Source organism: Capra hircus, chromosome 1 (assembly GCF_001704415.2).
Source record: "Capra hircus breed San Clemente chromosome 1, ASM170441v1, whole genome shotgun sequence".
Lineage (NCBI taxonomy): Eukaryota > Metazoa > Chordata > Mammalia > Artiodactyla > Bovidae > Capra > Capra hircus.
The window spans coordinates 93,415,167-93,438,909 of NC_030808.1; the positions used below are offsets into that span (position 1 = coordinate 93,415,167).

At 38.0% G+C, this 23,743-nt stretch overlaps 1 protein-coding gene across 1 annotated transcript in view; it reads right to left on the reverse strand.

Moving 5' to 3' along the window:
• Window positions 1-23,743, reverse strand: part of NLGN1 (neuroligin 1) — a 783,716-nt gene that overhangs the window by 746,967 nt on the left and 13,006 nt on the right. Inside the window, exon 2 of the mRNA XM_005675300.3 lies at window positions 15,492-16,303. Coding sequence (XP_005675357.1) covers window positions 15,492-15,984 — 493 coding nt within the window. The 5' untranslated portion in view covers window positions 15,985-16,303. The remainder of the gene's footprint in view (window positions 1-15,491; window positions 16,304-23,743) is intronic.

The window sequence follows — 23,743 nt, forward strand, 5'->3', positions numbered from 1 at the left end:
AGCCATAAACACATAGTGACTTCATAGCAGAGAGGAACAGTATAAATTCTTACTTGCTCTGTCAGGTGAAGAATGATAACATTACTCAAAGAAATGCAGATGGTGGGAGACAAAGACTTTCTCCAGCAAAGTACATTATTTCTCAAGGATGTTTATGTTTTGGAATAATGTTTATTGAATCCCTTGTGAGTACTGAGCATAGAGCAGTGAAGAAGAGAAATGTTCTTCTGGGGCTGACAGTATACATGTAAGCTCATAAATGAACAAGCTAATTTCATATAGAGATAAAAATGTAATGCAGGAGATAACCAAGGGGATGTAAGACAATAACCAGAGGAAAGGTGTGAGGTGAGGTTAACTTAACAGAATGTTCATCAAAGGCTACTTTGATAAGGTGGCATTTTGCCCAAGACTTTGCAAAAGAGGTAGTCATGGTACATTCAAGGTAACAGGAGCAGCAAGTACAAAGGTCCTGAGGCAGGACAGAAAGTGGTGGGACGAACTGAGAGAGTAGGATTGAAACATATAGATTACCATATGTAAAACAGATAGCCAATGGGAATTTGAATGCGACTTCACTTTCACTTTTCACTTTCATGCATTGGAGAAGGAAATGGCAACCCACTCCAGTGTTCTTGCCTGGAGAATCCCCAGGATGGGGGAGCCTGGTGGGCTGCCATCTATGGGGTCACACAGAGTCGGACACGACTGAAGTGACTTAGCAGCAGCAATGGGAATTTGCTGTATGAGGGAAGAGGTAGCTCAAATCTGGTTCTCTGTAACTTAGAGGGGTATGATGGGGTGGGATGTGGGAGGGAGGTTCAAAGGGAGGGGACATATGTACACCTATAGCTGATTCATGTTGATATATGGCAGAAACCAACACAATATTATAAATCAGTTATCCTTCAAATAAAAATAAAATAATTTTTAAAAAAAGAAAGCAAAAAAAATATATATATATATACACATACATACATACATACATACATACATACACACACACACACACACTGGCTATTCCAGTAACCAAAAGGAGATCAGTAAGGCCAGAATCTAGAAAGCAAGGGTGAAATATATGGAAGAAGACATGGACAGAGGTGGGCAGGAATCATCATGTAGGATCTCATAGACTATGGTCAGGGCATCCTACATTTATTCTAAAAGAAATAGGAAGCCCCTGAGGGGACAAGAAAGGGGCCATAGCAACTGATTTCAGACTTTAATGATCACATTGGCCCCTCTGGGCAGAATGTATTGCAGGAGCAGAAATGGGAATAGAAAGACCCATTATAAGGCTATTGTAGTGGTTCAGGCAAGAAATTATGGAGATTCTAGATTATGATGAGGGACTTGGAGAAGGGAGGAAGGAAAGATCACACTGACATGGAAGGATAAGTCTGCAGTGTCCTGAGTAGGAGGAGGAAGTGATATCTTCACACATTCCTGAGGGGTCACCTCATGAGGACAGGGTTGGCTCCTATAGCTTCACAATTAGGAAACACCTCACTTACTTAAAGACTACATCTTCAAGAGCCTCAGTTATTCATAACATAAAATTTGTTAAAAAAAAATCTTTGAACAAATGTATTTAAATTGTTACATATTACTTGTAATAGAGACAGTCATTTCAAGACTATTTGTTTTAATCTCATGAACAAGTTTCTTTTTCCTTTTTCTTAACTGTGATTGTTTCGTTTCCCAATCCATGACAGATCAGATTCAGTACCCCTGAAGCTGGCAGGTAGTGTTTCTAAAGCCTGGTAAAGTGATAAAAATAGCAAAAGATAATTGCTATTAGGGCAAAGAAGGTGGAGACACTTATACTTACATATCCACATCCACAAATAAACAAGCAAATAAGCATTTGAAATAAGTACGCAGAAATATTTTAATCCAGAATTACTCGGCAAAATGGTCGCACAGGCCACAGTCACCTTTGAAGGCATGCAGGGACAACCATAGTCTTACCTGGGTGCTCACATCAAGGACAACTTTCTATCACAAGACATCTCTAAACCATGGACACCTCTCCTACGTGTTCCCATAATGCTTCTTGCTTCCCTTCCTCAGGGTGCTTACGACCTTGTTTTCTCTTTCTGTATTTGCTACCCCCACAAGATAGGGAATGCTTTGAGAACAGCTCTTTAACGCCCCTTTCATCCCAGATGCCTTAGCAGGTAAAGAATCCACCTGCCAATGCAGGAGATGTAGGAAACACGGGTTCGATCCCTCGGTCGGGAAGATCCCCTGGAGAAGGGAATGGCAACCCACTCCAGTACTCTTGCCTGGAAAATTCCATGGACAGAGGAGCCTGGAGGGCTACGGTCCATGGGATGACAGAGTCAGACACAACTGAGCACGCATGCATGCATGCATCTCCTGGGCCTATGAGAGTAGACGCTCAACCAAAGTGTGGAAAGAACCACAGAGCAGCAGCTGTTAATTTACCTCTAGGAGAGACAGCCTGCAGCCCAGAAACGCAGCAGCTGTTGCATCAGTAGCCAAAGCATTCCCAAGCTTTAGAGATTTGTATAGGTACAGCATAGGCTGTTTATTTATTTATTTATTTTAACAGATGGACAGAAAGTTTTAAACCACTGCTTGTTGGCAGAGCAACAAAGGTGGGCTCAGGCAACAGGGCTGATATAATTATAGTGTTGGTTATGCCTGATGTGTTTTATTCTGATGTGCATATTTTGTGTTCCATACACATTTAAAGATTTAATTAAATGTTTTATTATAGGGAACACAGTGCCAAATATCAGCATCATTACCTTTTTAATTTTTTTCCACAGGAACAACCGTTCCCTGATTTGGTTTTGAGATTTCAGTAAAGATCAGGCTTATATTTACTTGCTCATACTGACATGGTCACTAACAAAAATGTCCTGTGTTTCTTATTACTTGCCAGCTGCAGTGGCCGTTTAAGCTCCCTGAGGGCAAAGGATGTGTCCTGCCATACTGAGCCTCCAGCTGAGTTCTGGACATTGAGTGCTTTATCCACGGTGGGCTCAGACAGAGGGAGAGGGGACAGCCATGTATGAAATCTGATGCAGGGTCTTCTGGATGTACAAAACAGAGCAAAGCAGGATCAACACCAAAGAGATAATAAATTAATAAGAGACAGATAGATAGATACATAGATAGATAGATAGGGGAAAGCACTGTTTTGATAGTCAAAGATTCCATTAATGACAATCTGAGGCCTCAGGAAATATTCTACAAGGTTTTACATGTGTGTACATATGTATGCATATGTGTATATGTGTGTTTCTCTCAAAAAGCCTTTGCTAGACAGCACAGATGACCAAAGATCTCCATAAATTAAAAATGTGAAAAAAAAAATCTCATCCTTGCTCTTTTGGAGTTGGAATACAAAATATTTTCAATGGTCATTACAGAAAAAATTCCTCTTCTGTATCCAAATTTATAAATATTTCAGTTCTCATTGAAATAAAGTTAATTACCTAAATAAATGACTTCCAGAATTTTTTAAGCAACAGAATCCCTTCCTCCTTTTTAAAGAAATCTTGGAACTGTAGGTAGTCTCTCCCTATATGTGTAAGGAATGAAAGTCAAGCTCTGCTGGCGCCATGAATGGGAAGGAGCATGGCAGTGTGTGATGGTGGAGGCTTGGGTGTGGGTCAAGAGAGGCGCTGGCAGGCTAGGTGGCTGCCTAGCTCAGAGGCAGCTCAGAATCCTCAGGACCTGCCTGGCTTATAAATTACTGCACCAAAAGGACCTACCCATTCTCTGGTTAAAGCTTAGAGCTGCAAACTGAGGCCTGACCTGTTCATTACCTGAAAGGATGCTGAGCTTGAAGAGGATGCTGAGTGGGAACTTAGCAGGAGTGCAGAGTGACCACTAGCTAGAGGCATTCCTCTTTCCACAGACCCCCTTCATTGGGGACATATCTATACCTGAGAGACCAAGGAATCCAAATCGGGAGTATAAATATTATTAATAAGTTTCCCTAGAGCTCCCTCTTCATTTCCTAGCAGCAGCAATACTTACAGTTGCTTCATATCAATGAGAAAGGGTTATATTTGCCCTGTGTCATTACTGTGCTATACACACTTATCCCTCTGTCCTCTCTTTCTCCTTCCACTTAGAGAAGCTGGAAAGAAGATTCTAGAAGAGGAGCCCAGAAGTTTTTTGGAAAAACAGAATGTGAGCCAAAAAGAAGAGAGGAAAGATGCTTTTGTATCACTTTTTGTCAGTTTATTACTGATTTTTATAAAAAGTTTCACATGTCAATGAAACTTGTGGGCTATAGTTAAATTGCTCTAATGCTATCATTACATAGATATCAGATGCATTGAATTAAACAAAGAAATAGCTCTTTAATTAAAAATTATTTTGAAAAGAACTTGGTCCAATTTCCTAAATATGATAAGTGAAACAGTATTGAAAATCAATGCTACCGGAGCTTTACTTTGTAAGATCTTAATCTTAACTAAAACTGTGTGTGCATGTAAGCAACCATCTGTATAAGATGCTTAAAATTCAAAGAATTAAAAAAAAATCTGAATCATTTTGTCTACACAAAGTCAAACACTTAAACACTTAAAAGTATCTAAATTAATGCATAGTATGCAATCTTGATAGAAAACTACTTAAACACAAAGAAACTTCTAAGTACAGAAGAGAGAATCTGGATGGCAAATTAAATTTGACTGAAGAGATGGGATATCAAGTTAAATTTGAGTTTTTATTTGAAAAGGAGTGTCAGCGTGCCTAACTAGCAGCCATGTGACCTTGAGTGAGTTATTTAACCCCAACAAGCCATAATTTTTCAACTACAGAATGGGTATAATTACCATCTTGAGATCTTTCTGGGATTCAATGTGAATGAAAAAAATGGAAAAGCTCATGGTATACTTAAAGAATTCATGTCCAACTAGAACCTCTGTTACCCCAAAATTCATGTGCTGAAGTCCTAAGGCTAACTACCTCAGAACATGACCTTATTTAGAAATAGGGTCTTACAGATATAATTAGTTAAGAGGAGGTCATTAGGATGGGCTCTAACACAAAATGATTAGTATCTTCATAAAAAGGGGTAATTTAATAATTCAATAACAAAAAAAACCCCAAAATCCAATTAAGAAACAGGTAGAGGATCTGAATAGATATTTTTTCTGAAGAAGACATACAGATGACCAAAAAGTGTACAAGAAGATGTTCAACATCACTAATTACCACGGAAATACAAATTAAAACTACAACAAGATATCATCTCATATCTATCAGAATGGCTAAACTAATAGAAATTGTTGGCAAGGATATTGGGAAAAGGGAACCTTTGCCCTCTGTTGGTGAGAATGTCAATTGGTGCAGACACTAAGGAAGACAATGTGGAGGATCCTCAAAAAAATAAAATAAAAATAGAACTACCATATAATTTAGCAGTTCTTTTTCTGGGCATTTATCTGAAGAAAATGAAAACATTCATTCAAAATGATGTACGCACATGTTCACTGCAGCATCACTTACAACAGTCAAGATATGGAAACAACCTAAGTATCCACTGATACATAAATCGACAACAGAATACTATTAAGCCATAGAAAATGAAACCTCGCCATTTGAGACAGCACGGATGGGCATTATACTAAGGGAACTAAGTCAGTGAAAGACAAACACTCACTTATAAATGTGCAATTAAAAAATCAAACAAGCAAAACAATAAAAGAGAGGTTCCAGATAGACGGTGGCTGGGGTGAGGCACTGGTGAAATAGGTGAAGGTAGGGGTCAAAGGTACAAGCTTCCAGTTACTAGGATGTGAGGTACGGCAAGGTGACTATAGATGATAATATTGTATTATATGTTTGAAAGTTGGTAAGAGTAAATCATAAAACTTCTCACCATAAGAAAAAAAAACGTAACTAAGTTTGGGGATGGTTGCTAACTAGAATTATTGTGTTGATTATTTTCCAGTATATATAAATATCAAATCATAATGCTGTGCACCTGAAGCTAATATAATGTTGCATGCCGACCATGCCTCAGGAGAGAAAGGGAGAATGCCATGTGAAGATATAGGGATAAGATAGCCATCTACAAGCCAGGGGGAAGAGACCCAGAACAGCGTCTTCCACACAGCCCTCAGAAAGAACCAACCATGCCAGTGTCCTGATCTCAGATTTCCAGGCTTTAAAACTGTGAGACCAAAATTTTCTGCTCTGTAAATCATGCAGTGTGTGGTGTTTTGTTACAGCAGCCCTAGCAAGGAAATGATCTTATCTGGAAATAGGGTTCAGAAAATGTAATCAGGATGAAGTCACACTGGATTGGGATGGGCCATAAATCTTATGATTGGTGTCCTTGTGAGAAGACCATGTGACAACACAGAGACACTGGGAGACACCCAGAGAAGACCAGGTAGCAACAGAAGCAGACTGGAGCAATCCAACTGCAAGACAGAGAACACCAGTGACTGTTGGCCACCAACAGAAGCTGAGAGAGAAGCAGGGAGACCCATTTCCAGAGATTCCAGGAGTAACAAAATCTGCCAACTCCTTGATTTTGGACTTCTCAGCTCCATAACAGTGAGAGAATAATCTCAGTTGTTCATCAGATGAGTGGATAAGAAAGCTGTGGTACGTATCCACAATGGAGTGTTACTTGGCCATTAAAAAGAATACATTTGAATCAGTTCTAATGAGGTGGATGAAACTGGAGCCGATTATACAGAGTGAAGTAAGCCAGAAAGAAAAACACCAATACAGTATACTAACGCATATATCTGGAATTTAGAAAGATGGTAATGATAACCCTGTATGCGAGACAGCAAAAGAGACACAGATGTATAGAACAGTTTTTTGGACTCTGTGGGAAAGGGAGAGGGTGGGATGATTTTGGAGAATGGCGTTGAAACATGTATAAGATCATATAAGAAATGAATCGCCAGTCTAGGTTCGATGCAGGATACAGGATGCTTGGGGCTGGTGCACTGGGATGACTGAGAGAGATGGTATGGGGAGGGAGGTGGGAGGGGGGTTCAGGATGGGGAACAAGTGTACACCCGTGGCGGATTCATGTTGATGTATGGCAAAACCAATACAGTATTGTAAAGCAAAATAAAGTAAAATAAAAATAAATAAAGCCACACAGTTTATGGCAATTTGTTACAGCAGCCCTAGGAATCTAATATAGGGAGTGTTACATAAAGTATTCTGTCCACTTACAAAAGACTATGTGAAGACTTATGGCTGGAAATTATGCTTCCATATCTAGTCCAGAATTTTAAATTATCAAATCCAGAAGAAGATTATGTGATTGTTACTAAGAAATGTATGACTGGTGTGATTTCTGAAGCTGGTCATTTCCTAAACTACTTAGCATGTATGTACTGGGTTGGCCAAAAAGTTCATTCAGGTTTACCCATAAAATTGTGCAGAAAAACCCAAACAAATTTTTTTACCAACCCAATACCACCATGGAAAGAAAAAGAAGAGAAGGAGAAACATAAAAGGTGAAAAGATTATCAACAAAATCTGTAATGGAAAGTAAAATTAAAGCAAAGATTACATCATAATTATGAAGCTAGAAGTATGTTCTATTTGTGAAATCAATATATTAAAACATGTATCATTATACTGAGTAAGAGAAAGGGAAGCCTTTTCTACAGAGGGTTTATTTCCTGGCATAGCTCTTTTTGCTGGTGGCATATCATATGTTTTCAATTTCAATCCAACTTTCTATAAGAAAAAAAAAGGTATTTATTCTCCAGAAAAACTGAACTGGTCAACTATAATAGTCTTTTAATCATCAGCTTCGGTAGATTCTCTGCCTGTCAGTAAACAATGGGACAATCGATGCTGTTCTTTTAAAACTTTACAGCCCTCTTAGATCTACTTCATTTCACAGTTTTGGCTGAAAGTGTTTAGCTTTCAGAAGTCTTAACCACAAAGTGTCCAAGGTACTAATTCAAATATAAAGCCATATCTCTGGTTTAATCTTGGTTCCCATTCATCTTCAGTCCCCAGCAATCCAGATGCTGTACTTATTCCAATATGCAGTGATTTTTCCACTACCAAACTGGCCATCAATTTCATTTTCCATTTGATCTGGGATCCCAGATAAATGAGATTGCTGTTGCTGCTGTTGTACTGTTTTGTTTTATTCCCTCTGTTCTAAAGTTACCTCCTTAAAGGAAATACAGTTGGCCAGATAACAGATTATATATCATTGGGCAGGATAATTAACTTTCTTGGTGCTCCATTTCTGCATTTATAAAGTGGGAATAAGAATCTCATAGGATTGTTGTAACATTAACTAATAAAGCTAATGTCTAGAACTTATAAATAGCTCAACAATGTTCATTCTATCTCCACTTGCCTTAATGTTTTGCACTGAATAATTAAAACAGGATCAATAAGAACAGAATCATACCATGACTTCTGCCCATGTACTCATACTCATGGACTCCACCTAGCTACATGCTAATTTAAATTGCCTATGTATGCTTTTTTTAATCCAAAACCTCCAACTGTGTACTGGAACCCATCTTTTTCTAAAGATATTATTCTAGAAGTCTATCATCCTTCTCCTATATTTTTAATTCCAACTATACACAAATATTTCTCTATTTCTTCTATCTTAACCTACAGCAACAAAGCAACCTCTATGGTCCCTAATACACCCATTTTTCCGCTCACTTTCACAGCAAAACTTCTTAAAATTATTATTTACGCTTAGTGATTTCAGATCTTCACCCATTCTCTTTTACCCACTCCAGTATGTCAGATCCACATAACCTCACAAAAGTTGACTTGGTAGCATTAATCACTCTTCTTTATTTTGATGCATTCTTTACTTGGCTTCCAGGACAACAAAAATATCCTGGCCCACTTCTCCTCTTCTCATCTACACGTCACGCTTGCTTAGTCTCCACAGTCTTCCTTCTCTTCCGCCAGACCTCTGCACGCTGGAATGGCCCATGGATGAATCTTTGGTATCATTTTCTTTCCTCTGTTTTCATTCAATCCCTTTTATTCTCAGTCTCACAACTTTAAATTTTTACCTTTTATATCACAGTTCAGTTCAGTGCAGTCAGTCGTGTCCGACTCTGCGACCCCACGGACGGCAGCACACTAGGCTTCCCTGTCCATCACCAACTCACTGGGCTTGCTCAAACTCAAGCCCATCGACTTGGTGATGCCATCCAACCATCTCATACTCTGTAATCCCCTTCTCCTCCCATCTTCAATCTTTCCCAGCATCAGCGTCTTTTCCGATGAGTCAGTTATTCACATCAGGTGGCCAAAGTACAAGACTTCCAAATTTGTATTTCCACATATATCTCTCTACTGAATGTCTAATTGGTCCCTTGAAATCTATACATGGATAGAGTCACCTCAAACTGAACATGTTCAAAAGTAAACATCATCCTTCTATTGTGCCCCCCAAAAAAGTATTCTGTGTTGTTGTTGTTTTTTCTCCATCTTCAGTTCAGTTCAGTTCAGTTGCTCAGTCGTGTCTGACTCTTTGTGACCCCATGAATTGCAGCACACCAGGCCTCCCTGTCCATCACCAAATCCTGGAGTTCACTCAAACTTACGTCCATTGAGTCAGTGATGCCATCCAACCATCTCATCCTCTGTTGTCCCCTTCTCCTCCTGCCCTCAATCCCTCCCAGCATCAGAGTCTTTTCCAATGAGTCAGCTCTTCGCATGAGGTGACCAAAGTACTGGAGTTTCAGCTTTAGCATCATTCCTTCCAAAGAAATCCCAGGGCTGATCTCCTTCAGAATGGACTGGTTGGATCTCCTTGCAGTTCAAGGGACTCTCAAGAGTCTTCTCCAACACCACAGTTCAAAAGCATCAATTCTTCGGCACTCAGCTTTTTTCACAGCCCAACTCTTACATCCATACATGACCACAGAAAAAACCATAGCCTTGACTAGACAGACCTTTGTTGGCAAAGTAATGTCTCTGCCTTTCAATACGCTGTCTAGGTTTGTCATAACTTTCCTTCCAAGGAGTAGTAGTTAGTAGTTTGTCGCTCAGTCATGTCCGACTCTTTGCGACCCCATGGACTGTAGCCTACCAGGCTCCTCCCTCCATGGGATTCTCCAGGCAAGAGTACTGCCTGGAGTGGGTTGCCATTTCCTTCTCCAGGGGCTCTTCCCGACCCAGGGATCGAACCTGGGTCTCCCGCATTGCAGGCAGACGCTTTAACCTCTGGGCCAGGAAGCGTCTTTTAATTCCATGGCTGCAATCACCATCTGCAGTGATTTTGGAGCCCAGAAAAATAAAGTCTGAAACTTTTTCCACTGTTTCCCATCTATTTCCCATGAAGTGATGGGACCAGATGCCATGATCTTCGTTTTCTGAATGTTGAATTTTAAGCCAACTTTTTCACTCTCCACTTTCACTTTCATCAAGAGGCTTTTGAGTTCCTCTTCACTTTCTGCCATAAGGGTGGTGTCATCTGCATATCTGAGGTTATTGATATTTCTCCTGGCAATCTTGGTTCCAGCTTGTGTTTCTTCCAGCCCAGCGTTTCTCATGATGTAATCTGCATAGAAGTTAAATAAGCAGAGTGACAATATGCAGCCTTGACGTACTCCTTTTCCTATTTGGAACCAGTCTGTTGTTCCATGTCCAGTTCTAACTGTTGCTTCCTGACCTGCATATAGGTTTCTGAAGAGGCAGGTCAGGTGGTCTGGAATTCCCATATCTTTCAGAATTGTCCACAGTTTATTGTGATCCATACAGTCAAAGGTCTATTCTTCTAGGTATTCAGATCAAAATCTAGGAATCTTCTCTGACTGTTCATTTACTTTCACAGTCCATAACCAAATGATTAAGAAACATATCTGTAATGTATTAAGACTTCCACTTCTATTGTTACTTGTCTAGTCTGTGCCTGGATCCGGCTGATATCTGATCCAAACTACAACATCCTCTTATTTGCTCTCCCAGTTTCTCCATACTCTTCTACAATCTACTCTTAATATGTCAGCCAGAATAACCTCTTTAATATAAAGTCATATATTAGTCAATATTTGAAGTCAATTTAAAGTCAATACAAAGCCCTCTTTACTATAAAGATCATTGCTGCTCTCGCTCTACACTCTTTCCAGATTCACCATACTCCCAGTTGTTCCTTAAGTACAGGAGGCAGAATTAATCTTAATACCTTTGTACTTGCTCTTTGCTGTGTTCTTTCCTCATATACTTATTTCATTTCCTTCAGACCTTTACCCGAAGAGGACAACACTATTATTTTCATGTTCCACAAGACACTTAAGCCTCCATACCTTGTTAATTTCTCTCTTTTGAAACCCTCTAAATTTAGTCATTTATTGTGTTTATCATCTAGGGTGTGTCCCATACACTAAGATATAAGCTCCAAGAGGGTAAAGATGTTTTTGCTTTTTATATTTTATTGATATATTTTGGGGCCCTAGAGTGGTAATCTAACCAGCACAGAGTAAGGACTCAATAAACATTTGGTAAGTGAAGAAAGAAATTAGATAAAATTGTATAAGCATGAAGAAAGAATATTCTGGAATACAATTCCCCTTTAAAATCCTAAACACACTGACAACAATATTAGTCACTTTTATACACAAATCATTAGGAAAATACCAGTTTCTATGTTCAATAAACTACCAAATAAACCTTAACTTTATGGAGAAGGCTCTTGAATGAATTCAATAGTATCTCAGGTAAAGACTACTGAACACAGTATGGAACAGTAAAATATTTATGAAAATCAGGAATAAACTTCTCAAGGAATCAAGAATTGTACCAGAGCCATATATAGAGATTCTAGTTTTCTACACAGTAAAACTGGGGTAAAAAACTTGTGCAGAAATGAAAACTGATTCTGCATTCACCTTAGAAGAGCTGTGCAAATAACAGTCAAAGTACTGGAGAAATACAAAGCTAAACATCTCTAGGGTATCCGTAAGCCAATTGATTTCCAGTGGATTCTCTGGGTCCCTTGTTCTTCCTTCTTGTGTTTATTGCCTAATATTTGACCATATTCCTGTTTGTTGGCAACTCTCACAAGAGAGCAAACTAGAGAATGCAAAAATGAAACATAAGCAAATTAAAGCTACTCCTGATTGCAGTCAAGAGGACTATGCCGGAATCTTTGGACAGAGAGAAAACATATGTACTATTTAAAAGTATTCACAGAACCTACTTTCATATTTCTAAAGTAAGGGCAGTCATATACTTTCTTCATAAAGTTTTGGTGATAAGATGTCAGTCCTCTATATCCAAATTCCAATTTATATCACATATCATCTGCCCATGTGGCCAAGTGTTGGCAGTCATCTCATTTTAAGCATTAATCCTTTCTTTCAATTTTGCAAGGATAAAACCCTAAAGAAATATCTAGAGAGTAATTAACATATGGCTAAAACTATCATGGGAAATTTAAAAAGATGGATTAAAGGGTACAACTGGGACCTGTCGTAAATGAGAGGAAGCCGATTGGTAAAAATATGGTTTTCTCTTCACTTGCACAGGAAAAAAATCTTATAAAGACTTTATTTAAAAATCACAGCAAGGCATCTCTTAGAGAAATAAGATTTCTTCCTCTCATACACATTAAAAGTGTAGAAAATATTTGTTCTTTGTAAACTTACTTGAATGTAAGTTCTATAGGAAGAGAGAACTTTGTTTCATTCATTACTGACAGTGCCTATAATAGGCAATTAAGGAATATTTTTGAATGAATACAGCATAAACAGATTGACACAAGGGTAGGAGTCCATCTGCCTCTGCAGATGACCATACACAATTTAAAAAAAAGAGATGAATAATAAGCCAGAATTTTATTGGTACCTAGATAAAATGCAACACAACTACTCCTATACTTCCTAAATCATCCTTTATAAACTTCTAGAATTTTGTTGAAGAACTCACAGTCTATTTGCAATATATATATTTGTATATACATACACATGAAATGATTAATATTTTTCAACCAGGAAAACATGATTTCTGGAAATGACCCAAATAGACACTTCATGATAGAAAAAGAAAAAAAAAGGTGAAAGTTTGGGGAAAAAATTCAACTACTCTATGTAAAAGACTAGCTCTAAAATTTATTTTCTTTTTTCAAAAAAACTATTAATTATAAAAAATTGCATTAAAATTTTTGTTATTTAGATTCTAGGATAATATAAAAGTAGCAAATAAGTAAGCATAAATTATTTATTAATAATATAGTGAATACCAAAGTAAACCAATTTTTTAGAATTCTTAATATAAAAACACAATAGATGTGGACTATAAACAACACAGTCTGATGTAGGTATCTATAGATCTTGTCCTCAGGCTAATTATAAATTAGTTCAAAGTTTGCCAAAGTAAAAGCACAGCTTACATACTTCTTTGCCAACTGTCTCATAAAGCAGATGGAACCAACAATCTAAAGGACAATGAAAGATAATTTTTTAACAAATCCTTTTCCTTCTGAAGTTGTATGAGAAGAAAGGTCACTTTCTCACTAGCTTACCTTTTGATGTCCTTATCATTTTTTGATTGTACACATTTTTATGTATTATGCTCTATTTATGCATTCTCCAATAGCATCTTTATTTATGACTTTGTAAATCAACATCTTTGTGATAGGAGGCGAAAGTCACTTAGCTAATTACACATACTTGATAAGCTGCATAATAATAACTACTGCAGTACTGTACATTAGTTGAAAGCATGTAAATCACTGCAGTTATTCTCATCTGGGAAAAAACAAGAGACTTTTTTTTTTTTTAGTTATTTAAAACATCTTTGTTGCCTCCATATCCACCTGCTTAAGTATACTATTCTTTCAGCCCAAATCATGACATTAATAATAAAATGAAGGTTAAATCCAGTTCTATGAGTCTAACCAAAGAAATAAGAACAAAAACAAAACAAAACTCCAATTAATCCAAATACTTCTGATCTACAATTGAGGACTTGGTTATATGAAGCTTCTTCCGGATAATGCAATTGCAGTAAAAACGAACAGTTTAGACACTCCCCACCCCACAAGAATGTTGTAATGAAATCTGACTTGGTCCAGCCAGGAGATTAGAAGTGCATACAGAGAGAGAATGTGCAGCACTAGAATATTAATATGACTTCTGTATGAAGATTGAAAATTCGGCAAAGTTATAATAAGGTCAAAATAACACTTAGATAATTTACTGCCAGAGAAAATCATACTCTCCTATGAGTGATTTACTGGATGTTATATAAAAACGGAGTGTGGACAAGCTACATTCAGATGCAAGCTTGCAGCTGTCAGTGTCTACATTTGCTCAATCTGGCTAGAGGATGATTTGAAGGTTGATTTAATTGTAGCTTCTGAATCATGTTCTTCCCTATGTTTTAAATTGTTTAACATAAATATAAAAATGTTAAAGCAATTTTAAGACTGTAAATATTTAGTATAAAAAGCTGCAAATCCCTTTTTTTTTTTTTCTGGAGGAATGACTGAAAATAGGAAGACTGTCTGGGAAAATATACCATTACTTAATAACGGTGATTGCCCAATAGTTACAACAAATTTACCCTTATATGAGAAAGTTCATAGGATATTCAGAGAGAACTAAGGATAAACAAACATAAACTAGGTTTTTGTGACCTGTTTCCTATAAAAGAAACAGGAATCTATTATCTGTTAAAAAAAAAAAAAGGTTCGGAGATCCAAGTTGACCAGCTAGGAAGGAATATCTTTGGTTACCCTGCCGGCAATGTATTTACCTAAGTATCTTCTCTATACCCAAACTCAAAGCAGAGATTCAAATCCTGCCCATGCTACCAGCACCAACACAAGGCTCCACCAAGGAGCTTTGTCAATGTCTAGTCAGCTAGAGCTCTCCTCAACCATCTTTCTATTCTTTGACAGCCTTCATCAAATTCCAGGTTTCACCTAGCCATTCACTTCCAGCATCAGCAAATCATCCTTAGGGAGAATATCTTGTTCCTCCTCTGCAAGCTGTTTCCCCCATTTTTTTATTTCCACTTTTATACATACCTCCTTTTCTACATATTTTCTTGCCGGGTTTTCTGGCACATTCCTTGGATATTCTTTTTACTGAAAAATGAATAGAAGACTAGAAAATAACATGGCGCTCCATCACAGACCGCCGGAACATGCAACACCACTATCTAACTTAATATGCTCCTGCATTTACTGAGTGCGAGAGATCCCCAACTTCGCTGAGTCTGCACATGCAATGGAGAAATGTTGATGCATCTTCTCAGAAGTCATTCGGTAAGAAATGGAAATTAGGAACCCATTTCTACCTAAATATACGTGCTGCAGAGGAAAGAAGAGGAGTAGGCACAGGGAAAAAGAAGAACAGAGACACTAACACACAGAAACAGAGCGGCATGCACGCATGTAAAATATGTCTACATGCCAACAGGAAAAGCCATGCATGCTATCAGTGCATAAACATTAATATCGTTAGAATGAAAAAGAGAAATATAAATATATCTCCCTGTTTTTCCTGTAGTAAACTCACCATCCTCAGTTGGGACGTATATGTTTAAATACAGGCAATCTTCACTCTGGTCTTGTACATACGATGAAACCACATCCAAGTTATTAGTGAACCACACAGGAAGCATGACTTCTGGCAATCTGCCATCGATGATATTCTGGGGGCAGACAGGAGCAAACTGAGTGGCATTCCTGATGTCTGACCAAGGAGACGGTGGTTCTGGAGGCTGAAAACGATGTTCCCCTGTCGGCGGGGCTGCATACGGAACACCAAGAAACTGAATAACAGGACCCAAAATTTCATTATTGAGTTCTTTCTTGATCCCTCTTATTTTGCCAAAGTTGGTAGTCACCAGTGGGTCTGCATCATCCAATTTTTGTGTGAGCACATGGGCAGCGTGAAGCAAACAGCTTAACACACAAAGAGTCAATGAGGCACCCAACCCCCTGTGTACCAAGCAGGCCGTGACTGCTCTCCAAACATAATCTGGCCACGTGCATCTGGGCACTGCCATGGTCCCACATTAGTTGTACAGTTGTCTGGTTACAGTGAGTCACAGGTATTTGTATCCACTTGAGAAAAACCGTATATTGGTAGACTACCCCTCTGATTTCTTAAAGGCGAGTTTGTCAAGAAAAGCTCAGAAAGCTCTTCGTGCAGCCAGTATCTCCATTGATTTCACGTGTATTGAAGTAGCATCTTCAATCATCACTATTTATCAGACCATATCCTATTGACTATTCTGTTTTCCATCGTAGCAATGTGGTGAGAGTGGCCACTGACTGTACATTTCCCGCTTACAAATCAAATCCAGTTAGCTGCAGGTCTATATCCTAGAGAAAATGAAAATAAATAATTAGTACAAACAAGCTAAAATAGAGAGAGTGATAACTAGATGTTTTACAAGCTACAGAAATACATTAATAGTGGCTGGAGTCAGGTGAGTTAAATGCTACCACAGGAAAATTATGGTTTGATGTAAGATGACAGGTAAAATAACTGAGTATTAGAATATTGAGAAACTTGCCTCCTGACTTTATACACATTTAACAGAAAGCAGCTCTTGTCAAAATATACAGTGTCAGGAGCATTTCACAATACAGTTTTTTCTTAAATACTGAAGGCTTATGTTAAATTTTTCCTTTATTGAAGATCTTCAATCATTTTATGGAACCACAGTATTAATCATCAAATATACTAAAAATTAGAACTCAATAGCAGAAAACCTTTTTAAAAAAATATTGGTAGGGAATTAGTGGACTAGAAATAAACTTTGTAAGAAGGACTATGTTTATTAAACAAACAAAGTATAGGCCCAATCCCATCTTATACAGATAGACAAAAATAATTTTGGAACAAGAACACCAATGCTAGCTCAACTATAATCATTTCAGTGCAACTAATTCTGAAAGATATGGGAATACCAGACCACCTGACCTGCCTCCTGAGAAATCTGTATGCAGGTAAGGAAGCAACAGTTAGAACTGGACATGGAACAACAGACTGGTTCCAAATAGGAAAAGGAGTACGTCAAGGCTGTATATTGTCACCCTGCTTATTTAACTTCTATGCAGAGTACATCATGAGAAACACTGGGCTGGAAGAAGCACAAGCTGGAATCAAGATTGCCAGGAGAAATATCAATAACATCAGATATGCAGATGACACCACCCTTATGGCAGGAAGTGAAGAAGAACTAAAGAGCTTCTTGATGAAAGTGAAAGAGGAGAGTGAAAAAGTTGGCTTAAAGCTCAAGATTCAGAAAACAAAGATCATGGCATCTGGTCCCATCACTTCATGGCAAATAGACGAGGAAGCAGGGGAAACGGTGGAAATAGTGGCTGACTTTATTTTTCTGGGCTCCAAAATCACTGCAGATGGTGACTGCAGCCATGAAATTAAAAGACGCTTACTCCTTGGAAGGAAAGTTATGACCAACCTACACAGCATATTAAAAAGCAGAGACATTACTTTGCCAACAAAGGTCCATCTAGTCAAGGCTATGGTTTTTCCAGTGGTCATGTATGGATGTGAGAGTTGCACTATAAAGAAAGTGAGCACAGAAGAATGCATGCTTTTGAACTGTGTTGTTGGAGAAGACTCTTGAGAGTCCCTTGGCCTGCAAAGAGATCCGACCAGTCCATCCTAAAGGAAACCAGTCCTGGGTGTTCATTGGAAGGACTGAAGTTAAAGCTGAAACTCCAATACTTCGCTCACCTGATGCAAAGAGCTGACTCATTTGAAAAGACCCTAAAGCTGGGAAAGATTGAGGGCAGGAGGACAAGGGGATGACAGAGGATGAGATGGTTGGGTGGCATCACCGATTCAATGGACATGGGTTTGGGTGAACTCCAGGAGTTGGTGATGGACAGGGAGGCCTAGTGTGCTGCAGTTCATGGGGTCACAAAGAGTCAGACATGACTGAGCGACTGAACTGAACTGAACTGAACCTTATAAGGTCAGTCTCCTTGCTATTTCTCAAAAGTATACACAAAGTCACTGGCTACAGTTCCTTCACCTTCAATTAAGATTCAAGAATTTAAAAGACAAATTACCATTAGACACAACTTGGAAAAGAGACAGAAGTTGGCATCATTATTTTGCAGATTTTTTAACCATCTAGTTACATATTTTAGGCCTTCCCTGGTGGCTCAGTAGTAAAGAACCCACCTGCCAATGCAGGATACATAAACTATATATTTTAAATATCAGTAAATTTGCAACAGGAAAATGAATTTTTGAGTCAAAGTCAATATATTTTAAATTAGAAATGTTCTTACTATCTGACAGAAATCAAAGGAACAATACAGAAAAGAATGTGGCAGTTTAAAGAACAACCATACCTAATCATAACATCCTGTATATTGATACTAATCAAACATCTAACACTGTTTACCCAGACCAACTTAAGACACATCAGAATAAAACGTAACATTCAGTGCCATGCATTTCACAGTCTACCTTACATTAACTACAAAATACCAAACAACTCGGCAAATCTGTCTTTTCTTGTTCAAGGAACTTCTTAGAGTGCTTAGTTTGAAAACAACGGTGTTGATTTGTATTATAGATGGTTCTATCCTGTCATTTTATGGGAAGATTCCTGAAGAAGTGCTGGTCTGGCAGTGAGGCTTCCCTGACTTTGTGTTATTGAAAAGGAGATTGTGAAAACTATATAGGGCAGCAGGAGATTTGATTCAAGCCTGGTGTTCCCTTAGCTCTGAGCAATTCATCACAGATGGCAATAAGGAAATAAATGTCTTTCTTCAAGAATATCTCAGTCTGTGTTAATTCGCATACCTTTGCTATGAAAGCATATTAACATACAAAAGTCAGGCTTAGACCACCCCATTTCTGTGCCAGAACTCCAGCATCTGTTGAAGATTTAGCTACACAAACTCATTTCTGTTGAGTATGTAATGCTCATTCTTACACAGAATTGTAGTGGGCCACAATTAGGTCTTTTCTGATGGCATTTTGGTCTTAAACAACTAGGTCTTTCCTGGTCACATTTTGGTGTTAAAATGCAGCATTTTTGACACCTAAGAGAATCTGTGGTGAGGATTTAAAAGTCTTCAACACCATATTTTATACAACCTAATCTTCAATAGTTATTCATAAATATTCATTACACACTTACACACTCATCAATAATAAAAAAGTACTTGTTTGGTTCCTAACAAAATAACTCTCATTTACACACTCACAAATCCTTAACTGTGTTAAAAATAAAAGGGCTGCTGTTTCCCACTAATGTGCTACTTTAACACAAATCGTAGAGGATGAGAATTTTGCATGCCATGGTAAGTTTTCAAATTCTAATGTTTAGCTTTTGAGGTTACAAAAACATCCCATTATACATGGGCTGACCTGTACAGGGAATTATAGTATGGACCCTAAATAGTTTTCAGAGGTCACTGTTATAAGAACAACAGTTGCCCAAGTGCAATGTACAAATATGGCTAGTTTAAATAACTGAAAATTTAAACGTGTGTGTGTGTGTTAGTTGCTCACTCATGTCCAACTCTTTGCGACCACATGGACTATGTAGCCTGCCAGACTCCTCTGTCTGTGGGATTCTCCAGGCAAGAATACTGGAGTGGGTAGCCATTCCCTTCTCCAGTGGATCTTCCTGACCCAGGGATGGAACCTGGGTCTCCTGCATTGCAGGCAGATTCTTTACTGCCTGAGCCACCAGAGAAGCGGGGTGTGTGTGTGGGTGGGTGTGTGTGTGTGTGCGCGCGCATGTGTGTGTGCGTGCGTGTGTGTGTGCGTGTGTGCATGCCAAAATATAGACTCTCAAATTTGTTGTTAGGAAATTTTTGCTATTTATTGGTGTTTCCTTGGTATATGCCAAATCCTTAGCTTTTAAACCTTTACACCCCATTTACAACAACCCTATAAACTAGGTTCAACAGTTATTCCCTTTTAACTCACAAGGTATTGAGACTTAAAGAGGTTAAGTGCCTTGGCCCTGGTTCTCAGCTAATCAATAGCAGATCCAGGAGCCCACAGGCATCTAATTTAAAGGCCATCCTTTTGATCATTACACTAGATACAGTCTCTAACTTCACAATTAACACTTTTTAAAAAATTGATCCTAGTGCCTTTAAAATTGAATTGTAAAAGTGTTTTATGTTCCTTCAGAAGATAGACTCTAGGTAAATTCTCTGACAATTTCATATAAACAGAAATTCAAATGCTTACCCTGTTCTTACTGCAACTTTGGATTTTGTTACCTTTTTTATGACTTTTTAAAAAATTATTTATTTTAATCAGAGGATAATCACTTTACAGTATTGTGATGGGTTTTGCCATTCATCAACATGAATCAGTCACAGGCAGACGTGTGTTCCTCCCACCCTGAACCCCCTCCTGCTGCCCTCCTCACCCTATCCCTCTGGGTTACAGAGCACTGGGTTTAGGTGCCCTGCCTCATGCGTTCACTTGTACTGGCCGTCTATTTTACATATGGTAATGTACATGTTTCAAAGCTAGTCTCTCAAATCATCCTACCCCCCACCCACTGAGTCCAAAAATCTGTTCTTTACATCTGTCTCCTTGGCTGTTCTGCATGTAGTATCGTTATTACAGTCTTTCTAAATTCCATATATATGAGCAAATACACAGTATTTTTCTTTCTCTTTCTGACTTACTTCACTCTGAATAATATGCTCCAATTTCATCCACCTCATTAGAACTGACTCAAATGTTTTCTTTTTTATAACTGAGTAATATTCCATTGTGTATACGAACCACAATTTCCTTATCCATTCATCTGCTGATGGACCTCTAAGTTGCTTCCATTGTAAATATTGTAAATAGCTATTGTAAATAGCACTGCAATGAACACTGGGGTAGATGTGTCTCTCTCAGTTCTGGTTTCCTTAGGATGTATGCCCAGCAGTGGGACTACTGGGTCGTATGGCAGTTCTATTCCCAGTTTTTTAAGGAACCTCAACACTGTTCTCCATAGTGGCTGGATCAGTTTGCAAGATTTTGTTACCTTTTTTTCTCCTTTTTAAACTTTACATTGAATGGGTGTTCATATGCATTTACATTAAAATAATGATGAGTAACCAAAAACAGCCCAAATTTATAATAGCACAAATGTCCACTAACAGATATTGACAGATGAACTATGATATATTCACAAATTAAAATTCTACACTTCAGTGAAAATAAAGAACATAGACTTAAATATCAACATGAATAAATCTTAAAATTTTTGAACAAAGATTAGATACAGGAAAATGTTATTTAAATAAACCTTAAAATATGTGAAACAAAACTATACATTATTCACAGATGAATGAATATGTAATAACACATGATTTATTATCCATGGGTAAGAAGAAAAGGATATTAAATTAGTTCTAGAAATTAATTAATGCTATTAATTGATTAATTGGAACTATGAATGATAATCTGTGATGGGGCCTTAATTTGATCATGTTGGGTGACGTGTATACACACACATGTGAATACACACGTGCGCACACACACCTTTGTTGAGGAATTCTCTACATTTTTCTGCATGCTTGAAGCATTTCATAATAATTATTGATTATACATTAAAATAATGAGGTCAGAAAATCCTTATTCAGCAGTCCAGGCAAGTAGATGAACTTATCAATCCACACTGGACTAGCTTTCCTCTGACTTTTTCGTAGGTGAAGATAACTAGCTCACAAATTCCTCCATTATTCTTCTTTGGTTAAGGCATGTGCAATTCCAAAGGGACTACAAAAATAAAACAAAATAACAAAAATAACAAAACAAAATAAACAACATTTAAATAAAACATCAAAAATGGGAATGTATTATCTCTTGCATTAATTTATCATAACACCTGGTCCATTAACTAGTTTGTTCCTGAGTGACCCAGATCAGAGATGATGCTAGAAAGAATATAGAGAAATTTCTAGAACATTAAATATTCACAGTAGGTGGACACATTCATCCAATTCTTTCTTTACTCAACATTTATTGGCTATCTATGATTCATATGCTGTTGTGCTAAATCTTACAAGAATTTAAAGATAAGTACAGCCTACTAATTGTTTCCAAGTAGCTACAATATTGAAAAGAAACGTCACATTAAAAATGGCTCTCCTGCAGGTTGGAATGTGACATGTGTTCAGTAAATATATGATTACAGGGAGTTGGAACCCAGGAAGGTGTCTCCAACTTCTAACTTTACATAGCCTATTATGTCTTATTTTTAATATTACCTATATATTTTCTATCTTTGTTTTTACTGATTGTTTTCATTTGTTCAATCTAACCCCTCCTACTGAATTTTTTATTCAGGGGCAAGAATTTTGTGTTATTTTTATATCCATCATAAAATCTATGTGAAAATTATTTACCAAGTGTAGGCATAGGTTGCAAATGATCTGAACTGACTACATACTTATTACCAAAGCTGCTTAAAGTTTGACCAATGCTATACAACCAATGGTTGTTATTCACCATAGTTATACGCCATAAAGTCACTGCAAACACTGAATTGGGAAATATGGATCCACATCGCTCAAAGAGAAATGGATCTGTGTGTGTGTGTGTGTGTGTGTGTGTGTGTGTATGTGTATGTATATATACATGTATATATGGGCTTCCCTCATAGCTTAGTTGGTAAAGAATCCGCCTGCGATACAGGAGACCCCAGTTCGATTCCTGGTTAGAGAAGATCCACTGGAGAAAGGATAGGCTACCCACTCCAGTATTCTTGGGCTTCCTTTGTGGCTCAGCTGGTAAAGAATCTGCCTGCAATGTAGAAGACTTGGGTTCAATCCCTGGGTTGGGAAAATCCCCTGGAGAAAAGAAAGTCTACCCACTCCAGTATTCTGGCCTGGAGAATTCCATGGACTATGCAGTCCATGGGGTCATAGAGAGTCAGACACGACTGAGCGACTTTCACTTCACACTTCACACATATATATAGTTATATAGATATTTCACATTGTTATGAATGAATTCATCCTGGTAGATTCTATTTTCTTTATTTTACAAAAGAGAAAACAAAACTCAAAAGTGTTTGGTGACTTGTCTGAAGCCACTTCACTAATGGGCTTCCCAGGTGGCTCAGTGGGTAAAGAATCCCCCTGTAATGCAGGAGATGTGGGTTTGATCCCTGGGTCAGGAAGATCTCCTGGAGAAGGGCATGGCAACCCACTCCAGTATTCTTACCTTGAGAATCCCAGGGATAGAGGAGCCTGGCAGGCTACACAGTCCATAGAGTTGCACAGAGTCGGACATGACTAAAGCAACTGAGCATGCACGAACCTCATTAACAGATGTCAGAGCTGGGATTCAAATCCCTTCTACCTGACCCCAGAGTTGGAGCTTCTTGCACTGCAGTGCACTTTCTACTGTCTCCATGCTCTGATCATCTCTATGTGGGAGTTGAAGCAAGAAGTCAGATCATCACCTTGCTCAGTCTCAGCAGGAAGTGCGCTCATGTGGTGACTCACATTTTTTGCTGCTTTGCTCATGTCTGTGAATGACTGCAAAAGCACTGTGAGTATTGACTTTGGGGTTAAAAAAAATTTAGTGAACAGGCAAAACTGTAATACAGATCCAGGAATAATGAAGACTGACTGTATTAACTAAAGAAAAATAATGCTTTGTATCTATGAATCTATAAGTTATTTTGAGGTCAGAACATATTAGCCTTGTAACAGCACTTAGTAATAATAATGGGATTTAAGAGTTGCATTTTGTAATAATAATGTCATAAAATTTCATTTAGTAACATCTGGTTTCAGTGG